This window comes from Rhinopithecus roxellana, chromosome 16 (genome assembly GCF_007565055.1).
Source record: "Rhinopithecus roxellana isolate Shanxi Qingling chromosome 16, ASM756505v1, whole genome shotgun sequence".
NCBI classification, from domain to species: Eukaryota; Metazoa; Chordata; class Mammalia; order Primates; family Cercopithecidae; genus Rhinopithecus; species Rhinopithecus roxellana.
The window spans coordinates 64,915,186-64,934,073 of NC_044564.1; the positions used below are offsets into that span (position 1 = coordinate 64,915,186).

Consider the following 18,888-nt stretch of genomic DNA (forward strand, 5'->3'; position numbering starts at 1 on the left):
AAGGGCCAAAGCAACTGATTGGCTTTTCACCTTACATTTAAGATTTCCTAGGAGCTTTATCGTACAATTACAGATAAAACAATTATCAGTAAGCGACTTTTAAGTATATGCATTTGTGAGTGTCCCTTTTAGATTACTGGAGACCTAATTATTTCCATAAGGAAGTAAATCATTGAAACAAAATATATCTTGTTTTAAATGCAAAATTAATTTTAATTTTCTAAAGCAAAATAAGTATGACTTGACTAAATATGTCATTCATAACAAGATTTATCCTGGAACAACTGCTATAAAATCAGGTATCATTATACCTCAGAGAGCAAAATAAGTGTATTTTCCAGGTGTATGAGACAAGGTCTTCCCAGCTCATTGGAAAATGTGCCTGACACTGAAAGGAATATTTGTAACTTTAAGTTTTTAAAGCAATATTGAGAATCACTATTCAGCAATTTATAGTATTGTCCCAAATGACATAAAAATTGTAAATTATAAATGAAACAAAAAAAAGGACTAAAACCCACCCACAAAAAATAGCTTTAACTTCAACACCCATTTAACATTATTATGCTGTGTCTATGTTTAACACACAAATGGAAACAAATGTAAAAGGATTTATAGTTATTTAAACAAATAGAATAGTTCTGTAAAGAATGCAGCATGACGCAGCCCTACCATTTGGCAAATTTTCTTTCTGAATGGATAATTATTACCTAACAATAAACAACTGAATGACTAAAAATTGCAGATGTTGAAGTGCTTACATTAAAAACTACTAGATTCACTCTTTACAGTAAACCCAGATCAGAGTTACACCTGTCTTCACAACAGAAGGAAGGGCCAGTAAAATAAATCTGGTCACTTTACAGTCCATGCATAGAATATTGGTAAGTTACTTTGACAGAGCTCATCTAAAGAGCTGTTGGTTATTTTCATCATTTGAACCTTAATATCTTAAATTCTTAATTTCAGAAGTTAAACTGAGCCCTAATATCTTAAATTCTTAACTTTACAAGTTAAATTAAATGTATTTTGCAGATAAAATTACATAAATTACATATTTTAAGTTTTAGATGATGCCTTCAACTTCCTTCACATATGTTGATATTTTTATTTTAAAGACAACCAACCCTAAAAGCTAGTAAGCAGGTAATTCAAAGAGAATCACTATGATGGAGGTTGTTAACTTAAACCCAAAAAAGGAGCCTGTAAGTGCTTCAGGACATCTAGGAAATGGTATGCAATTTTTGAATGGATGTGTATGTTTCCAAAGAACTTTCAAAGGGGTATGTGAATCCAATATGCTTAATAACTGCTGCATGTGAATTTTTTTTTTTCATGAGGCACAAAGAAGGAGTCAAAAAATAGTTTTAAACTCTTGGCATAATTTTCATCTTCAGCATCAAGTCATATCAAATCCAAAGCCTTGCTCTGTATTTTTGTTAACAACAATCATTAAATGTAACTTACATTTTCTAAAATGTTTTTGAAAGCTATTTTACCTATAGTGACTGATGGCAAAATGGGTTGGTAGGTTTCTGTCCACCAATAGCTATACAGTGATGAAAAGCTACACAGTGATTGTGGCTAGAGTACAGCAATTATGAAATCACTTGTAAACAAACCAAATCTACCCTGTGCAAATTTAACGTTTCAGTGGGATACACAAATACATGAAAGATCATTCACAGATGATTATGGGATTGCATAAGCAGGAGATTCTGTCTAGAGAATAAATTTCAAGAAAATGTCATTTATTTGGCTTCTAAGGGGCTCCACTAGAGATCACAGATGATTAATCTGAATTATGATGCCACAATTCTTTTAATAATTTGTGTATTTTGTGATTAAAATGAATACTAATAATTAACCATCTAGATACCTAGAGACACTGATAAATCCTACTTCTGTGTATATTCAACAGACCTCAAAAGTCTTTATTAAACATGGTGGAAGGGATTTATAGGATAACTCAATTTCTGAGAAAGCAAAACAAACTTTTAACAAGTCTTCTGAGATTTGAAAAATCACTATCTTTGCTCATCCAGACAACTTGGCCCTTGATACATTAGATTCCAAGTTGAACACTGTTTGGATATGCCTACCTTGCCCTTTGTGTTCGCTTACCCTTGGTCTGTTTATAATGCTCTGTACCATAAAGACTACAGGGTTGCCTGCTTTCCGAATGGCTTCCACAGCTTGTTCATGGCTTGCATCTCTGAGGTCCATTCCATCCACCTGCAATGGAAGGCCTCAGCTTAACATTTCAAGAATCTATAGAACAACAAAAAAATGTGTGGATATGGAGTTTTAGGGGTACTTGGTTAGACTAGAAAATCTGTTTTAATATCAAAACTAATTGAGACTACATGTGAAGCTGCAGAACTTCCTGTCTGTCCAGTAGACTTGTGGTCCCTTGCTTTGGACACATATCTCTGTCTCCAATAATTAGTTCAAGTCATAATTAGTTGAAATGAAGGCTCTGCTTCTTCATTCCTTACATTGCTCAGCTGCTCTTTCAAATTAAAAAATCAGTATCATTAAAGAAATAACATGAGGGAACTATCTAGCAGCACTGTCTTCATCATGAAAGTCACCGTACTAATTTTCTTCTAATATATTATAGGGTGGTTTGGGAAGTAAGGGGAGATGCCTTGTGTAATTCTCTCTGTACAGGGAAACTTGAAGTTCAAAACAAAATTCTGATATCCAGAAAAATCAGATAATGGTAAGGTTAGTTTTGCAAAAGAGTCCTCACAGTAGATATGACAGGAGCTGGAAGCTAAGAAATTGTGTTTGTTAGTAATTCTTACATAGTTTGACAATGAAAGCTATCTTGTAAATTTTGTTGATCATGGCTTGCCTGAGTAATGATCAACTCAGCTTACACACTTTATGAATAAGAAGGAAAATAGTTTAAAAGGCCAAATGCTAATCCTGTCAGAAAACTATAGGATGTTAGTGTCATTTTATCATTTCCAATTACCATGTTATGATATACACAATATTACTAGAGGAGTAAACCCACAGTGGACACAATTCTAGAAAAGAACATTATTAGATCTTTGCACAGAACATTACCACCTTTAAAAGAATTATATAGATTTAGATAAAAACCTCCCTCAGGTTGATATTTAGATGACAACATTTTTTCAGTGCATATTAAAATAGTTTCTAACTTTTTTGTAGAACAAAAGTCAGTATTCACGTCTACCATATGTCTACTATATATTCCATTCGTGGAAAAATTTAACAGGATGTTAATTATCTTTGCTCAAGTCCAAAGCATTCCATTCTCAGAATGGAATGATTTGCAGATCTGCACTCACCTAGTCTACATACATTTTGAGAAACTCTTAGTAGAGACATGCTTTAGAATCCTTGGGATTACAGAGGACTGAGGCTTCCTACATACTAGAAAAGCCCTTGCAATATGGCACAAATCATTGCTAAATTGCATACAGTATTTTAAAACGCATAAAAAAGCTCTTTCTTTTCCATTTTAAAGGGGAGTTTTAACTTTTTAAATATATGTAAACAACATTTGAGAGCAAATTATGACTTTTTCTGTCTATAAAAAAAAAATCTCTTTTTCTATTTAGGTCAAAGGTATTTCATAGTGAGGTATGCGTAAAATAAACTTCTTAGTGATAATCCAAAATGTGAAATTTTAGGTAGTGTCCTACATAAAGGAGTTCGTTAAAATGGGTCTAAGATATCATCTAATGAAAGAATGCCGGAGAGAGAAAAAGCCTATCATTCTTCCTTATAAATGGTCATCAAAAAAAGGACTTAGTCCCTGTTTTCTCTCAGGTCCCAATCTTCTTCCATCTAAGGCTCTCAAAGACAGTCAGTGAACGAATGAATCAATCAATCAATCATCGAAATGTTCATTTTAAAGTCATGGTTGATATGTTATAATCTTCTTCTGAACAATTAACGTATTCCAATGTGTAAGTTACATGGGTTTAGAAAATGAGAGTCACTTTTATAAAGTAAATATAATGGTCATTACAGTGTTAATAAAATTATCTTTATTTAGAAGTTGTCTCTTTTATTCTACTCTGTAAATCCTGAAAGAAAATCTGGGTCAGGCACTCCTTTCTCTATCCTTCTAAATAAAATTATGCTTATCCCGATCAAATAATTTATCACACTGTTCTGAAGTGACTTGATTACTTGTCAAGTCTGTCCCACTTGGCAGGCAGGCACAGTGCCTTGTTTACTGTGGGATGCCCAGAGCCTGTTATAGCACCTGGAATGCAACAGCTGTTCCAGGAATATTTGTTGAGTAAATGAGTGAGTGACTTATGAGAGAAGAGTCTATTTAAAATATTGAACTTTGCTTTGAATTAAGAGATTACACACAACTTGACATGCTTCTAACACATAACAAAATACACATATATGTGCACACACATGCACACAGGCACACACACAGAGTCTTCATTGATGAATACAGCACTGAAAAGGAGATCCTGGCTTTGACTGAGAAAGATTCACATGAAAGGTAACTGAGGTCTCAGCATTAAATATTTTACTAAAAAAGACTCACTTGGGAAAAAAAAAAAAAAACACTCATCCAACAAAGTTTATCTGCAATGAAATGATAATAATAAAGTATTTCTTGAAATACAACCTCATTAATACCTTAATTATATCTACATTTTGTGTGTGTACATATACATACATTGTATGTCTATATAATCTTAATTCAAATTTTTTCCCTGAGAATTGTGCTTTGTTCTTTCAAACATAACATAATTATTTTACCTTGGAGCCAATTTTTTTAAATGGTTGGCTTTATCTCCAAACATCAGTCTCTATATCAAAACATATAATCTGTCATTATATACATAAGAGAAAATTATGTATGAAAATAAACAAAAAGAAATAATTTAACCACACACATATTTTACTCGAATGCTGGGTTGAATAACTAGTATGAAGATGACAATTCCCTTGGTACAAAGGATGGAGCAGGTGAAAAATTTTCGCACAGAAAGCTCGCTGGAGGGTACCTCTACAATTCTATCTCCAGGTTTCAAGGTTCCATTTTTGCCAGCTGGACTATCTTCCAGAACATGTTTGATGAAAATGCCCCTCATCACTTCTCCGTTGCTTAGACGACTCCCCATCCCTCGTCCACCAACAATGCTGATGCCTAAGGATTTGCTTGGTTCTCTCCAGAGTTCCACCCTAAAAAATAAATAAAATTTTCAACTTTTAGGAAAAATCATAAGGGTAAAGCTTCATGATACTGGATTTGGCAATGGTTTCTTATATATAAAACCAAAGGCACAGAGAACAAAAGAAAAAATAGATAAAATGTACTTTATCAAAATTAAAAACTTTTGTTCATCAACGATACTCTTAACAGAAAGGAAAAAAGTATTTGCTAATCACATATCTGATAAGGGATTCATATGCTGAATACAAAGGGAATTTCTAAAACTCAACAACAACAACAAAAAACAAGTGGTATAAAACACAGGCAGGTGTCTTGAATATATATATATGACCAATAAGCACATGAAAAGATGTTTAACATCACTAAATATTACGGAAATACAAATAAAAAGCACAATAAGATACCATCTCACATCCAACAGGATGGCTACTACCTACTAAAAAAAATCACACACACACAGAAATTAATAAAGATGCAGAGCATTTGGAACCCTTGTGTACTGTTGGTAGAAATGTAAAATGGTGCAGCTGTTACGGAAAATAGTATATAGTTTCCTCAAAAAATTAAAAATAGAATTATCATATGATTCAGCAATTCCACTTGTGGGTATTATAACCAAAGAATTTAAAGCAGGATCTCAAAGAAATACTTATACACCCATGTTCACAATAGCCAAGAGGTAGAAGCAAACCAATTATCTATCAAGAAATGAGTAGATAAAATACTATATACATTCAATGAAATATTATTCAGCCTTAAAAAAGAAGGAAATTCTGAAACATACCATAATATGAATAAACCTTGAAGACATTACGCTAAGTGAAGTAAGTCATCTAAGTAAAATAAAGGACAAATGTCATTTAATTTCACTCTTATGAGGTACCTAAAGGTACCAAATTCATAGAGGCAAAAAGTAGAAAGGTGGTTGCCTGGGATGGGAAGAGAGAAGAAAGGGGAGTTATTGCTTAATGGGTATAGAATTACAGTTTTGCAAGATGAAAAAAGTTCTGTAGATAGACAGTGGTGGTGATTGCAGAGCAATGTGAATGTACTTAATGCCACTGAACTGTACACTTAAAAATGGTTAAGATGGCTTAAAACAATAATAAAAATATTTTAACAAAATGAAGTAAAATGTCATATATGTTAATTTTTACAAATATTACTTTGCTCAATTTATTAAGGTTTTACTAGTAGTAAAACAAGATAGTTTACCTTCTCAATTATGTGTCTTGTAGAATCTAATAATATGTTAATGTATTTCTGAAAATAATTTGTTATAAGTAAAACTGGACTCATACTCCAGGCTGTAGCACATACCAGCGTAAAAGGATGATTATTACATATATTAAACAATAAAAAAATTCAGCTACTGCTAAACAGATAGTAGCTTCTAAGCTTAGCAACCAAATCAAGGGAAAGAACACTCCTGCACACACTATGTCAGGAAGTCATCTCTGTAGAAGAAGTCATTCTTGCCAAGGCAGACCTGGTCACTAATAGTCACGACATGAAGAACAGTGACTGACAAAATCCTACAGGATATGATTCTCTCACTATCTCCCCAACCTCCCCTGCTGATACGATTTGGCTGTGTCCTCACCCAGATCTCAATTTAAATTGTAGCTCCCACAATTTCCACATATTGTTGGTGGGATCCGGTGGGAGGTAATTGAATCATGGGGGCAGGTCTTTCCTGTACTGTTCTCATGATAGTGAATAAGTCTCACAAGACCTGATGGTTTCATAAGGGGGAGTTTCCCTGCACAAGCTCTCTTCTCTTGTCTGCCACCATGTGAGATGTGCTTTTCACCTTCCACCACGATTATAAGGCCTCCCAAGCCACGTGGAACTGTGAGTCCATTAAACCTCTTTCTTTTGTAAATTCCCCAGTCTCGGGTATGTCTTTATCAGCAGCATGAAAACGGACTTAATACACCTGCCATGGGCTCTGTACTTTTCTCTCTCCACTCTAGCAGCCACATCATCTCCTTACTATTCCTTAAGTTCATCTGGCATACTCCCCTCTTGGGGCCTTGACGCTTGCTAATTCCTCTGCCTTGAATACATTTTCCATACCCACAAAATAAAGACGTGAACTCATATGTAATAACCGCAAATAGCTATAAAAGCTATGAGTATATTTAAAGCACATGCATCTTGTGAAAAGGCAGGATGTAAGAAAGAGTAAGGTGATTTGCAGTGAGGTCTTTGGCCAAGATGAGTCAGAGCTCAGGTTGTTGGAGGAAAATAGACCAAACAGAACTTTAAGGAGATGATGAGGCCCTGCAATCTGCTCCATGCTGCACAAAGGAAGACAATGTTGGACATTAAGTAGGATAAGATAGCACTGTCAAACATGTCTTCAACACTGACATTTAAGGAGCTCCTAGAGAAGAGGAAAGGTTGAAGTAAGGACTCCTGCAAAATGATTGAGGTAAGAAGAGGCTGGGGATGAAAGAGTACCACAGAGAGGAGAGGACAGGAACCAGGTGAAATGAAAGCAGATGCTGAGGCACATCTTCCTTTGGCCAGTAACTTTTTTTTTTTTTTTTGACTGCAAATCTATAACTCTAGAAACTCTACCTGTTTAGGTTGAAAGGACCTTACCATGATCCTTGATCTTATAAAATCTTTGTTAATAAACTAGTTAAAATCCTATTCATTGTTTTCTCTTACTCCAGAAATTCTGTGACAGAAAAGAACCAACATCTACCATCCTTCCCTGTTTTTGTTTGTTTGTTTTTGTTTTTGTTTTGAGACAGGGTCTCATTCTACAGCCCAGGCTTGAGTGCAGTGGCATAATCATAGTTCACTGCAGCCTTGACTTCCAACCTCAACGTCCTGGGCTCAGGAACTCCTAAGCTCAAGTAATCTTCCCATCTCAGCCTCCCTAGGTGCTGAGATTACAGGCATGAGCCACCACAACTGTCCCTTCCCTGTTTTCTTGAAGCTGTTCCTAAGGCAAAATGGCAAAGGAGTTAGTAAGTTTAGCCATTGCACATATAGTACCTTTTACATATAGTAAGTTCAGCCACAAGTGTACATATTTAACAATCCAGAATACATAGGCAGGACTCCTTAACTCTTTTCTTAAAAATAAAAAATAAAAAAAAAAAAGAAGGAAGGAAAGAAAATGTCTCCAAGGGCTCTTAGTATTTGGTGCAAATTAGAAAGTGATTCTTACGACTTCTTGAGTAATACAAAAAAACATAAGTAACAGCAAATGTTTATTAAGGGTTTTACCATGTCTTCAGTATTATTCTCTAAGTAAGCTACATATACTTTCATTTAATTTTCATATCATACCTATAAGGTAGACATTCTTACTGGCCCCATTTCACAAAGAGAAGAGACACAGAGAGGTTAAGGAACCTTTGGATAATAGCACCTTAGGTCTCATAGGGTTTGGCACAGAGAGCAAAATACCCTCCCTGGAAGTAAAGGTTGTAAATCCTTAAAACAATGAAGACGATAATCAAAGACAGAACTGCCAAAATGACACAGCAGTGAGAAACCAAACTTATTATTCACTGAACAGAGAATAGAAACACAGTGAAAGAAAAAGGAGGCCTAGAAAAGAAACAACTACAGAATATGTTTGCTTCAGAGATCATTATGTAGGGAAAAAAAATGGCAGCCTATTTGAGATTTACACATAGGTTTAAAAATAATGAAATTCAGGAAGACACAGGTTAAACACAGCTCTGAGGCCAGATTGCCTGAGATGTAAACTGAGACTCTGGGTGCCACTCCTGCTCTTTTGCTACTTAATGATTATGTGACACGGGGTATTTACTTAGTCTCTGTCTTACTTTTCTCAGCTGTGAAATACAGCCAACAAGAATCTCTGAACAGAGTTTCTGTGAGGATTAATTAATACATGTAGAGTCCAAAACCAAAGCTTTGGCACATAATAAGCAACCAATAAATCTTTTATTACTCGTTATGATGGTAGTGGTGGTGGTGGTGGTGGTGGTGGTGATGAAGGTGATGATTACTGCAGTAATGAAAGCAAGATATGAAACTGAAACTCAATCCATATAACAAATGACCAAATGTTCACCCTACCTGATCAATCCTGTTATACCTACTACACCTTGTTTATTTAGAAAAGGAGCCAAGGAGCCATTTTCCACCCATTAGATTGATAAAAAAACTTTTCAAAAAATGATATGATGTGGTAACAAGAATGTGGGGAAAAGGGAACACTCATATACTGGAAATAGAAATAAAAATTGGTATAGCGACCAGGTGCGGTGGCTCATGCCTGTAATCCCAGCACGTTGGAAGGCTGAGGTGGGTGGATCACAGGTCAAGAAATCGAGATCATCCTGGCCAACGTGGTGAAACCCCATCTCTACTAAAAATACAAAAAATTAGCTGGACGTGGTGGTGTTCACCTGCAGTTCCACCTACTCGGGAGGCTGAGGCGGAAGAATCGCTTGAACCCGGGAGGAGGAGGTTGCAGTGAGTCAAGATCATGCCACTGCACTCCAGCCTGGCAACAGAGCAAGACTCCGTCTCAAAAAAAAAAAAAAAAAAAAAAAAAAAAAAAAAATTGGTATAGCAACCTTAAAAAACAATTTGACAACTGAAAGTAAAAAATGCATATAAACTTATAGGACAGCAATTCCAATTCCACTTCTGGATATATTCCATAGATAAATTTTCATGTGTAAGTATAAAGAAATAAACATATTTGCTGCACAGAATTATTATAATAGCAAATAACTATTAACTAATATGAATCTGACAATTAATAAACTATGGTATATTCATATATTGAAATGTAACACAACAACTAAATTGAATGAATTAGATCTTTAAGTATCAAGCTTGACAGATTTACAAAACGTAAGAGTTGAGAGAAAAATTAAGCAAAATGGAAAATACATGTAGTAGTATAATATCAATTGTATAAAATGAAAATCACATGCAAAATAAAATATAACCTATTTTATAATATTAAAATTGTATTTTGCTAAAAAGAATTCTCTAGTTTCAAACAAATTAAATTTTTGTTGATTTCATGAATGACTGTCCCATTACGTTTCCAATGCTATGAAGCATGTTAACAACACTAACTCCTAGTTTATTAAAAGCTCTGGTTATTCCATTAAGCTTTCTTCTCATGCTCTATGAACTTCCCCTAGAAGTAGCTTAGTGCATCTAGGGGAAGCACTACATTAGTAAGTACAGAGTACCTTTTTAGAAGGATTTATGGAAACTTTGGACATATTCTTCATGTAAGGTTGTTAGCACCTTTAGAGCTATCTTAGGATTACATGAAGGTTAAAAGCATAAAAATTTTCCAGTCCAGAAGTTATGTTCTTCTTTCTCATAAGAAAATTTCACGATTCCTGTGTCAAAGGCTTTCTCTTTGTTTAGGTACCAGTGACAAATATTTTGTCAATATAGACAAAGCCAACCACTGACTCACTATGTGCCAGGCACTCTGCTGAGGATTTTAGATGACACTGAATTTTCCCCCAAATACGAAAGATTCTATTATTAACCTCATTTTACAGATAAAGTAGCAGAGACCTAGCAGAAATTAAGAAACTTGTCTTAGAAAGTACCAGAGCCAAAGTTCTAACATGGCTCTTACTGACACCAACCATTTTGCATATTGCCTTCTGTATTAATCCATGTTCACGCTACTGATAAAGAAATACCCGAGACTGGGCAATTTACAGAAGAAGGAGGTTTATTGGACTTATAGTTCCACATGGCCAGGGAAGCCTCACAATCATGGCAGAAGGCAAGGAGGAGCAAGTTACAGCTTAAGTGGGTGACAGCAGGCAAATAAAAGAGCTTGTGCAGGGCAACTCCCCGTTTTTAAAACCATCAGGTCTCGTGAGGCCCATTTACTATCAGGAGAACAGCGTGGGAAAGACCCACCCCCATAATTCAATCATCTCCCACAGGGCCCTTCCCACAACATGTGGGAATTATGGGAGCTACAAGATGAGATTTGGGTGGGGACACAGAGCCAAACTATACCACCTTCTAAAATCTACTTTTCCTCTTATAATATTGTTTCTAAAACTGACCAACCCATCTTTTTTTCCTGTGATTACTGTCCTCCTAAAAAATTCAAGTTTATCACTGTGACTACCTGCTACAAAATAGTTTCATTTAACTTATTTCCACCTCTAACCACAAATATATATGACACTTAACACCTCAGAATATATTTTCTGCCACAGATCTAGCACTTATACCCTGTTCTCAATGTAGGCAGCAGTATAGAGGGCTTGATGGGAGTTTTTAAGTGAGCTAAGTGACTTTTGAAGAAAGTGAAATAAGAAATTCATTTTAGATGGCTGAAAATCTATGCTGCTTCTTTGAAAGCAACATAAAATAATGTTTTTTATATTTTAAAAATATTTAAATGTGATGGCTACAGGTTATCACTGGTGGGCGGGGGAAATCATTAAATTGTACTGGCATTTATGAATATTACATATTCTTCTCTTGAGCATTTTATTTATTCATGTAACAAATATTAATGTTTACTAAATACAAAGCACCACTGTGATGGTGACCTTTAGTTTGGGGTGGATGTCCACGGATTACCTGTGTTTTACTCTTAATGTGAAATATCTTGTGTTCTTAAATTGTTTCATGTGTTTCTACATCTTGCCCAGCCAAGTACATTAGAGGTTTCTTGAGGCAGGATTTGCATCTTCTACTTACTTCCTTGTTATTCACAAAATCATTGGCTTTAAGTCTAGGTCCATAATTAGGACTCAGTAAATTCCTATTAAACTAAAATTGATTTTACTCAGTATAAACACATCAACACGCTTTAGTGATGCACGTGATACATCTAAGTATATTTGAGGATGTCATCTTATCTATTATACATGAAACTGGTCCTAGACAGATTACGACTTAGGATAAACTCAGCCTGTGGTAACAAGGCTACAAGGGTACTTTTACACACACACATACACACATACACACACATGTTTTGATATATATGTTTGCCTATCTAGTTTCTACAAATGCTAGGTAAATTTAAATGAATACTTTTTGGTATACCTAAGATCAATACAGAATGTAATCCATTCCAACTATCTATGCATAACTTTCTTTAATTTAGTTCCTACTATGTGCAAGATCTCTCCATATATGTTAGTTTTAACCCTGTGTGATACACATTATTCTCTAAATTGTACATATGAAAAAATGATGGGTTAGAAGTATTAAACAACTCACCCGATGTGTCAAGAAGCAAGTTGTAATCCAGCACTTGAAACCACACCTGCTTATCTTTAAACCCTATATATCCATTGAGTGGGCAGAAGACAGAAAAAGTCCTTACCGCCTGGGCTGATTCCAATTGCTATATGCTGTGTTTTGAAGTTCACTTTCTTCGCCCTCTCCCTCTTCTCGCTCTGGTAATTCTGGAATGTCTCTGGTTAAAGAATTACACAATGAGTACCCCAAAATCCTAGTAAAAACATGCAAGATTATATGTACTCTACTATAGATTTAGCTAAAAATGCAGGACTGCTTTATATTTTCACTGTACGAGGCCTTAGGTATAAAATATTTTTACACTGGGGGAAAGAAAAACCTAACCAAACAAAATTAAAACCTTGCTTTAGAATCAACCTACCATAGCGTAGAACTGAACACTAAGACTCTTGTCTAGTCTGTTTTTTCCCTGATGAGACATGGGAGCATAAAGGAAAGGAATGGGAAAATGGGATAAATGCCAGGTTTGTAAAGAAAACCCATTGACAAGCATTTCTTAAATTTCTATAATGTGCAAGAAGCTAGAGGTACCATGTAGGTTTTAAGCATGTATGCACAGCCCTGAACCCTGTCCTGAATGAATTTCTCATCAAGTTTGCCAAGAGTTTAGTATCTCTGCTTCCTAAGGATGGACCAATGATTTTCTTTCCATTTTTGAAAAATTAAGTGAAATGCTTATGGTCCAGCTTCACCCCATTCAGAGGAACCTGGCACAGAATACTTCTTAAGGGAAGCAGTTTACAACGTATCTGTGTTCAAGGTCACTCTTCCACTTCTGTAGCAATTTAGATGTTGCCAAATGCCAGGCATGTAACAAACTGTGCCCAGTCTACTGATTGTAAAGAAAACTGTACAACAATAACAATATCAAGACATATTTTGTTAGTCCAATGGAATACTTTGTATCAATAAATGGTGCTGTGAGGACAACAGAGAATGGTTACACCGATTATGGCCTGTGCCTCGGCTGTGGTAAAAATTGGATTTCTAAAGAAACATGTCCACATATAAAGCAAAGGCGGCTATAAAAATTCTGATTCAACAAATGTTTTCAGTCGATATTTACAGAAATTGAAGAATCAAAAGAAAGTATGTAAAATTACAGCCATTCTCCCCTGACAGGAATACTGAACTCTCTCAAATGATGTAATATTTAGAATTCAAGATCAGAAGTCATCTAATTCAGTCATTCATCTGAGATTTAATGCGCTTTGCAACATTTCTGGCAAGCAAATGTCCAGGCTCTTCCAGAACATCTCATTCTTTCTTAGACCCGAATGTTAAGTTTTTGTTTTTAAGCTATTAGAGTAAAACCTATTTGCTATAGGTCCTACCCATTGGTTTTGTGTTTGAATTTCCCTCCTCTGCAATTAAAGAATAAAGCTCTGAATGAGGCTAGGGTTCCCAGAGTCTAAGTCTGACACTAGGGTAGGAACGGCGGGAAGAGCTCCAAGAGGGAGATCCTAAAAATGATGTCAAAGAGTTGACAGAGAAATAGTAAAAGTGAAATCTTCATCCAGAGGATGCAAGGCAGAGAGGTTAAAAACTAGCACTAACCTTCTGGAAATACAACAGGAAAGAATATGTGATGAAGAAAGCTGACTTAGAAGACAGACAAGAATTATAACTTAGAAACAGTCCTTAAAAATATTCAGTGACAGCCAGGGGATGTGGGGAGGTCCTCAGCCCTAAGGCCTAAGCAGTGGGAGCTATTCAGAAACAGTGTAGCCAGATTGCATCTTGCTTCTTCCTTTTTAGGTACAAGAAGATGAATATCCTGAATAATCCAATACAAGGACCCCGGTCTCTTTAGATGATTCTATAATCTTGAATCCTTTCGCAAACCCCATATATGCTCCTCTACATGTGCTGATTATTGTTTACTCATCTTAGTGTGTGGTTTCAGGGACTCCAGTGTCATGTCTTCCTGCATGCACTCAGCCAAGAAAGAAGTCAATCAACTGCTTTTCCACTGTCTTAAACCACTGAATACCAATAAAATTTTTATCAACTATAATAAGTAGATCTCTTTATATCTGCAAATATGTACCAGGTGAAGTAACTGGCAGAAAGTCACATGGTGAGAAAGACACATGATGAGAAAGACACTGGCAGAAAAACAGCATAGGTGAGATTTGGATCGAGGGCATCTTACCATAAAACCTGAGTTCTTAACTTCCATGCTATATGGTCACATATTTTTATATGGCGCATGCTTCGTAGACTTCTGCAATTCCTTCCTTGCATCCAATGGTAAGAACATGGATTATGCTTACATTCTACGCTTGGCTCTGGCATTTATTAGCTGTGGGAAAGTTACTTAACCTTTCCCTGCTGCAGATTGTTCCACCAAAAATGCATATCTAGTTGCTCTATTTTAAGCATTCTGATATCCATAGAAAATATACTTTCTCTGCAGTGAAGCAGCTAGTCACAGCACAGGACAATCCAGGCTATTCTCTTTTCTGTGCTTAGAGGAAGCACAGTGCTCAGAGTGGCTTTCTTTCTAATAACTTGTGAGTATTTTAAGGCCCTAGAACTTAACAAGACTCAGATGTTAGCTGGTGTATTCTTTAAGTCAGTCATCTGATACAACATTTCAGAGAGACATTGAAATAATTTGTTTTACCAGTTTGACAGGAAGCACTGGGAAACTATAATCAACTAATGCCATTAACCCAACAGTGGAAATCCTGGAGTGTGGCTGAGCTTTGTACAGTGTAAAGTAAATATAGTTGTCTCCCCTATCCCTCATATCCTTGAGTCCAACATCCATGGATTAAATCAAAAATATTTGGGAAAAAAATAGATGGTTGCATCTGTACCAAACGTGCACTTTTTTTTCTTGTCATTATTTAAAAAAATACATATAACAACAACTTACATAGCCTTTACATCCTATCAGGTATTATAAGGAATCTAGAGATGATTTAAAGTATATGGGAGAATGTGTGTAGGTTACGTGCAAATACTACACCATTTTATATAAGGGACTGAGCATCTGTGGATTTTGATATCCGTGGGGAGTATTGAAACCAATCCCCAACAGATAATGAGGGACAATTATACTCCTTTTCCCATAATATTCATGAGGCCCCAAGGACCATACCATTCCTTCCCTTTATTAAACAAATAACATACCTTCCCCCTCCCTGACACTTCCTGTATTCTGTAGTCATCTGTAATGTGCAGAGGAAGCAGTGAAGCAAGATCACAATGAATGTAAGGTCACTGGAGACCGTGGTGTTCTGGGATGTTCTGACATCCACTAAAGAATGGTAGAACTTGGCTGGACATGGTGGCTCACGCTTATAATCCCAGCACTTTGGGAGGCCAAGACGGGTGGATCACCTGAGATCAGGAGTTCAAGACCAGCCTGGCCAACATGGTGAAACCCCATCTCAACTAAAAATACAAAAAAATAGCTGGGCGTGGTGGTGGGCACCTGTAATCCCAGCTTTTCAGGAGGCCGAGGCAGGAGAATCACTTGAACCCAGGAGGTAGAGGCCACAATGAGCCAAGATCGTGCCATTGCACTCCAGCATGGGTAACAAGAGTGAAACTCCGCCTCAAAAAAAAAAAAAAAAAAAAAAAAAAGAATGGTACAACTCTTCTGAGAAGACCTCAGAGTGCTTGCAAAGCCATTTCTGCTCTACCACATGCTTACAAGAAATTTGGTAGTCAGTTGCCAGCACAACTGAAAAACACAGGTCCACAACTGAGAGTGCAGAATGGTACATTCTTCATGGAAAAGCGATTTGACATTATTTCTCTCCCTGATCTTGACTCAGTCAGCAGCAGCATCAAAACCCAGTTCCTCCCTTTCCTAAGAAAAAAGAAAACGCTCCCTTTATTATTTAAAGGCTCTTAATACATTGTATATCAAGTGCCTTTAAAAAGCCAAACACTGTTTCCTAACATGCATACGTGCTAACAGGTTCAGCTCAACATTCTCCAAAAGAGCAAGAAAATTACAAATAAAAAATGTTCTGGCCTAGGCATGGTGGTGCACGCCTCTAAATCCCAGTACTTTGGGAGAACGAGGTGGGCAGATTGCTTAAGCTCAGAAGTTTGAGACCAGCCTGAGTAACATGGCGAAACCCCATCTCTACAAAAAATACAGAATTAGCCTGACGTGGTGGCACATGCCTATAATCCCAGCTACCTGGGAGGCTGAGGTGGGAGGATCCATGAACCCAGCAGGTAGAGGCTGCAGTTAACTGTAATGGCACAACTGTACTCTAGCCTGAGCAACAGAGTGAGGCTCTGCCTCAAAAAAAAAAAAAAAGTTTCTGAATTTGTATGCTTGTTAATAAAAGAATAAATAACATTTCTGAAGAAGTTTGATAATATTTATGAAAGAGTAAGAAACATCATACAATTTTTTAGGTTCTAAGAAATTAATGAAATAATACTCATTTGGGACAAATTATCAAAAATCAACATGTTAAAAGTGATACATTGTGTGGTAGAATTAAATATTAATTTATTAATTTGAATATATATTTCTCAAATTTTCCATACTATATAATAATTGCTTATATAATTGAAGGAAAGGGAAGAAGAAAAGGATTGAGACCTTTTCTTTGCTCTAGTCCTCCCTGACTCTGAATTCCAAATTCTCTACAACTTGCTGTATCATTCATTGCATTTGATTTAATGTTTCACTTACCTGCCAGTGTATGAAGAAAAAATATCCAATGTCATTATTTTTCCAGATTGTTGTCCCAAGCTTATTTTGAACTCTTCCAAATGTTCTGCAGGCACATAAGTAATTCTGGAAGAAACCAGAATCCATGGAAGTGAAGGGAAATAATATTTTGCCTGTTAGGAAAAGCTTCTAAAATAAAGGAAACAAATCATATTATCCCTTTCTCCCTACTTTTTCACACAGCTCATTTAATCAGTATATTCAGCAGAGAATCCAAACTTCAATAAGATAAAGTATTCTATAGGGAAGAATAACAACAGAAACTAAGTTTTTAAATGTTGCTGATTCACTACGTGTTTACCAATCAACAGGCAGGGAAGGAAAACAATTATTTATATTGTAAAATGAAAAGGCTAAGAACCATTTTTTTAATATTAGGAAGATCTATAAATCCCTAGAATAATAATTGTCAATAATAACACCAATTTTGCCCAAAGATTTCTGGGATCTCTAGCAGAAACAAATTAGGTATCCTCTATTAAAATGCTGAATATCACAAATTACTTTGCATCTTTCTATAATACATAATTAATTCTAGAGATTAACAAGCATTATCAACAATTACATTAGCTCTATTAAGTTATGAACTCTCAAGTCTGAAGTATGAAACGAAACCATTTGAGTTTATGGAAAGACTTACTAATTTGTAGCAATTTTTAAAAATTCACTTTGGTCTCAAAAAAAGGTCTTACTATTTACACGTGAATGGCCATCTACTAATTCAACAAGTACTGACTGAATGCCTATTATGTGGAAGACACTGAGCCAAATGCTGACTCCTGCTGTAATGTTCAGAAACTGATATATGAAAATTCAAGTTTACTGCTTTCCTGTAAAGCTTCTTAACATAGTGGACACACTTTTTAAAGCAAGCTGTTTCAAGATCTTCAAGTTAATGAATAGTAACATAAGAGAAATACTGTATCTGAACTCAATACAGCATGTTTGTGCAACTAAAAATTAGAAATCACAAAGAGGTATTAAATCATCTGTCCATAATTTATCTGTTAAAATAATAAGTATACAAAACCTCAGCACCAGAGGGCAAAGATAAAAAGATTGTTTTTTATGTTATAATGAAATAAAAAATTATACCAGTGTCATAATTTACTGAATGAGTAGTATACATAATTTCAAACATATTGGTTATTCTATAGAAAGTATTCACTCATTTACTTCAAAGTGTGAGGTCACTTAGGTTTGGAGTCGGAAGACACAGTTCTGCTACCATGCAGAGTGTCATGGGGTAAATCACCACTGCTGAATCTCCATACACTTTACCACAAAAAGGATGCCACTTTCGTGATGCTACTGTAAGCTGAGAAGCACAATCCAAATAGAAGTGAGTGCTCTCACAGGTCATCAGCTCTCCTGGTCATACTGATCACTCGGGCAGAATACATGGAGCCTTTGGGAATCTCTTCATGACACTTTTACCTCAAAGGTCAAAAAATGAAGCAGAAAGTACAGATCAATGGATTTAAGACTAGGCTGGCTGAAAAAGTTGCATTCTAATTCTGGCCCTATTTAATTTATTCATCTATAAAGACACCTTCTCTAAGATGCTGCAAAAATATACTGAATAGCAAATTTGCTTTTATCCCTTCAAACAATATATTATGTCAGGACAGAAGTCTGATTATATTTTAAACAATGAAAAAATAAAATAAAGATAAACATGAAACCTAAAATGTGAAAAGGCTTTGAAGAAGACTGGTAT

The 18,888-nt window shown here is 35.7% G+C and overlaps 1 protein-coding gene across 8 annotated transcripts in view; it reads right to left on the bottom strand.

Annotated features, from left to right (window-relative positions):
• MPDZ (multiple PDZ domain crumbs cell polarity complex component) overlaps positions 1–18,888 on the bottom strand; it is a 179,203-nt gene that overhangs the window by 42,485 nt on the left and 117,830 nt on the right. For 7 of the 8 annotated variants that reach the window (XM_030920145.1, XM_030920146.1, XM_010383157.2 and 4 more), the window contains 4 exons: positions 17,130–17,234; positions 12,522–12,614; positions 5,019–5,196; positions 2,125–2,235 (listed from right to left, as the gene is read on the bottom strand). In XM_030920145.1, the coding sequence (XP_030776005.1) occupies positions 2,125–2,235; positions 5,019–5,196; positions 12,522–12,614; positions 17,130–17,234 (487 nt within the window). The remainder of the gene's footprint in view (positions 1–2,124; positions 2,236–5,018; positions 5,197–12,521; positions 12,615–17,129; positions 17,235–18,888) is intronic. The other variant, XM_030920149.1, reaches the window with a different exon arrangement.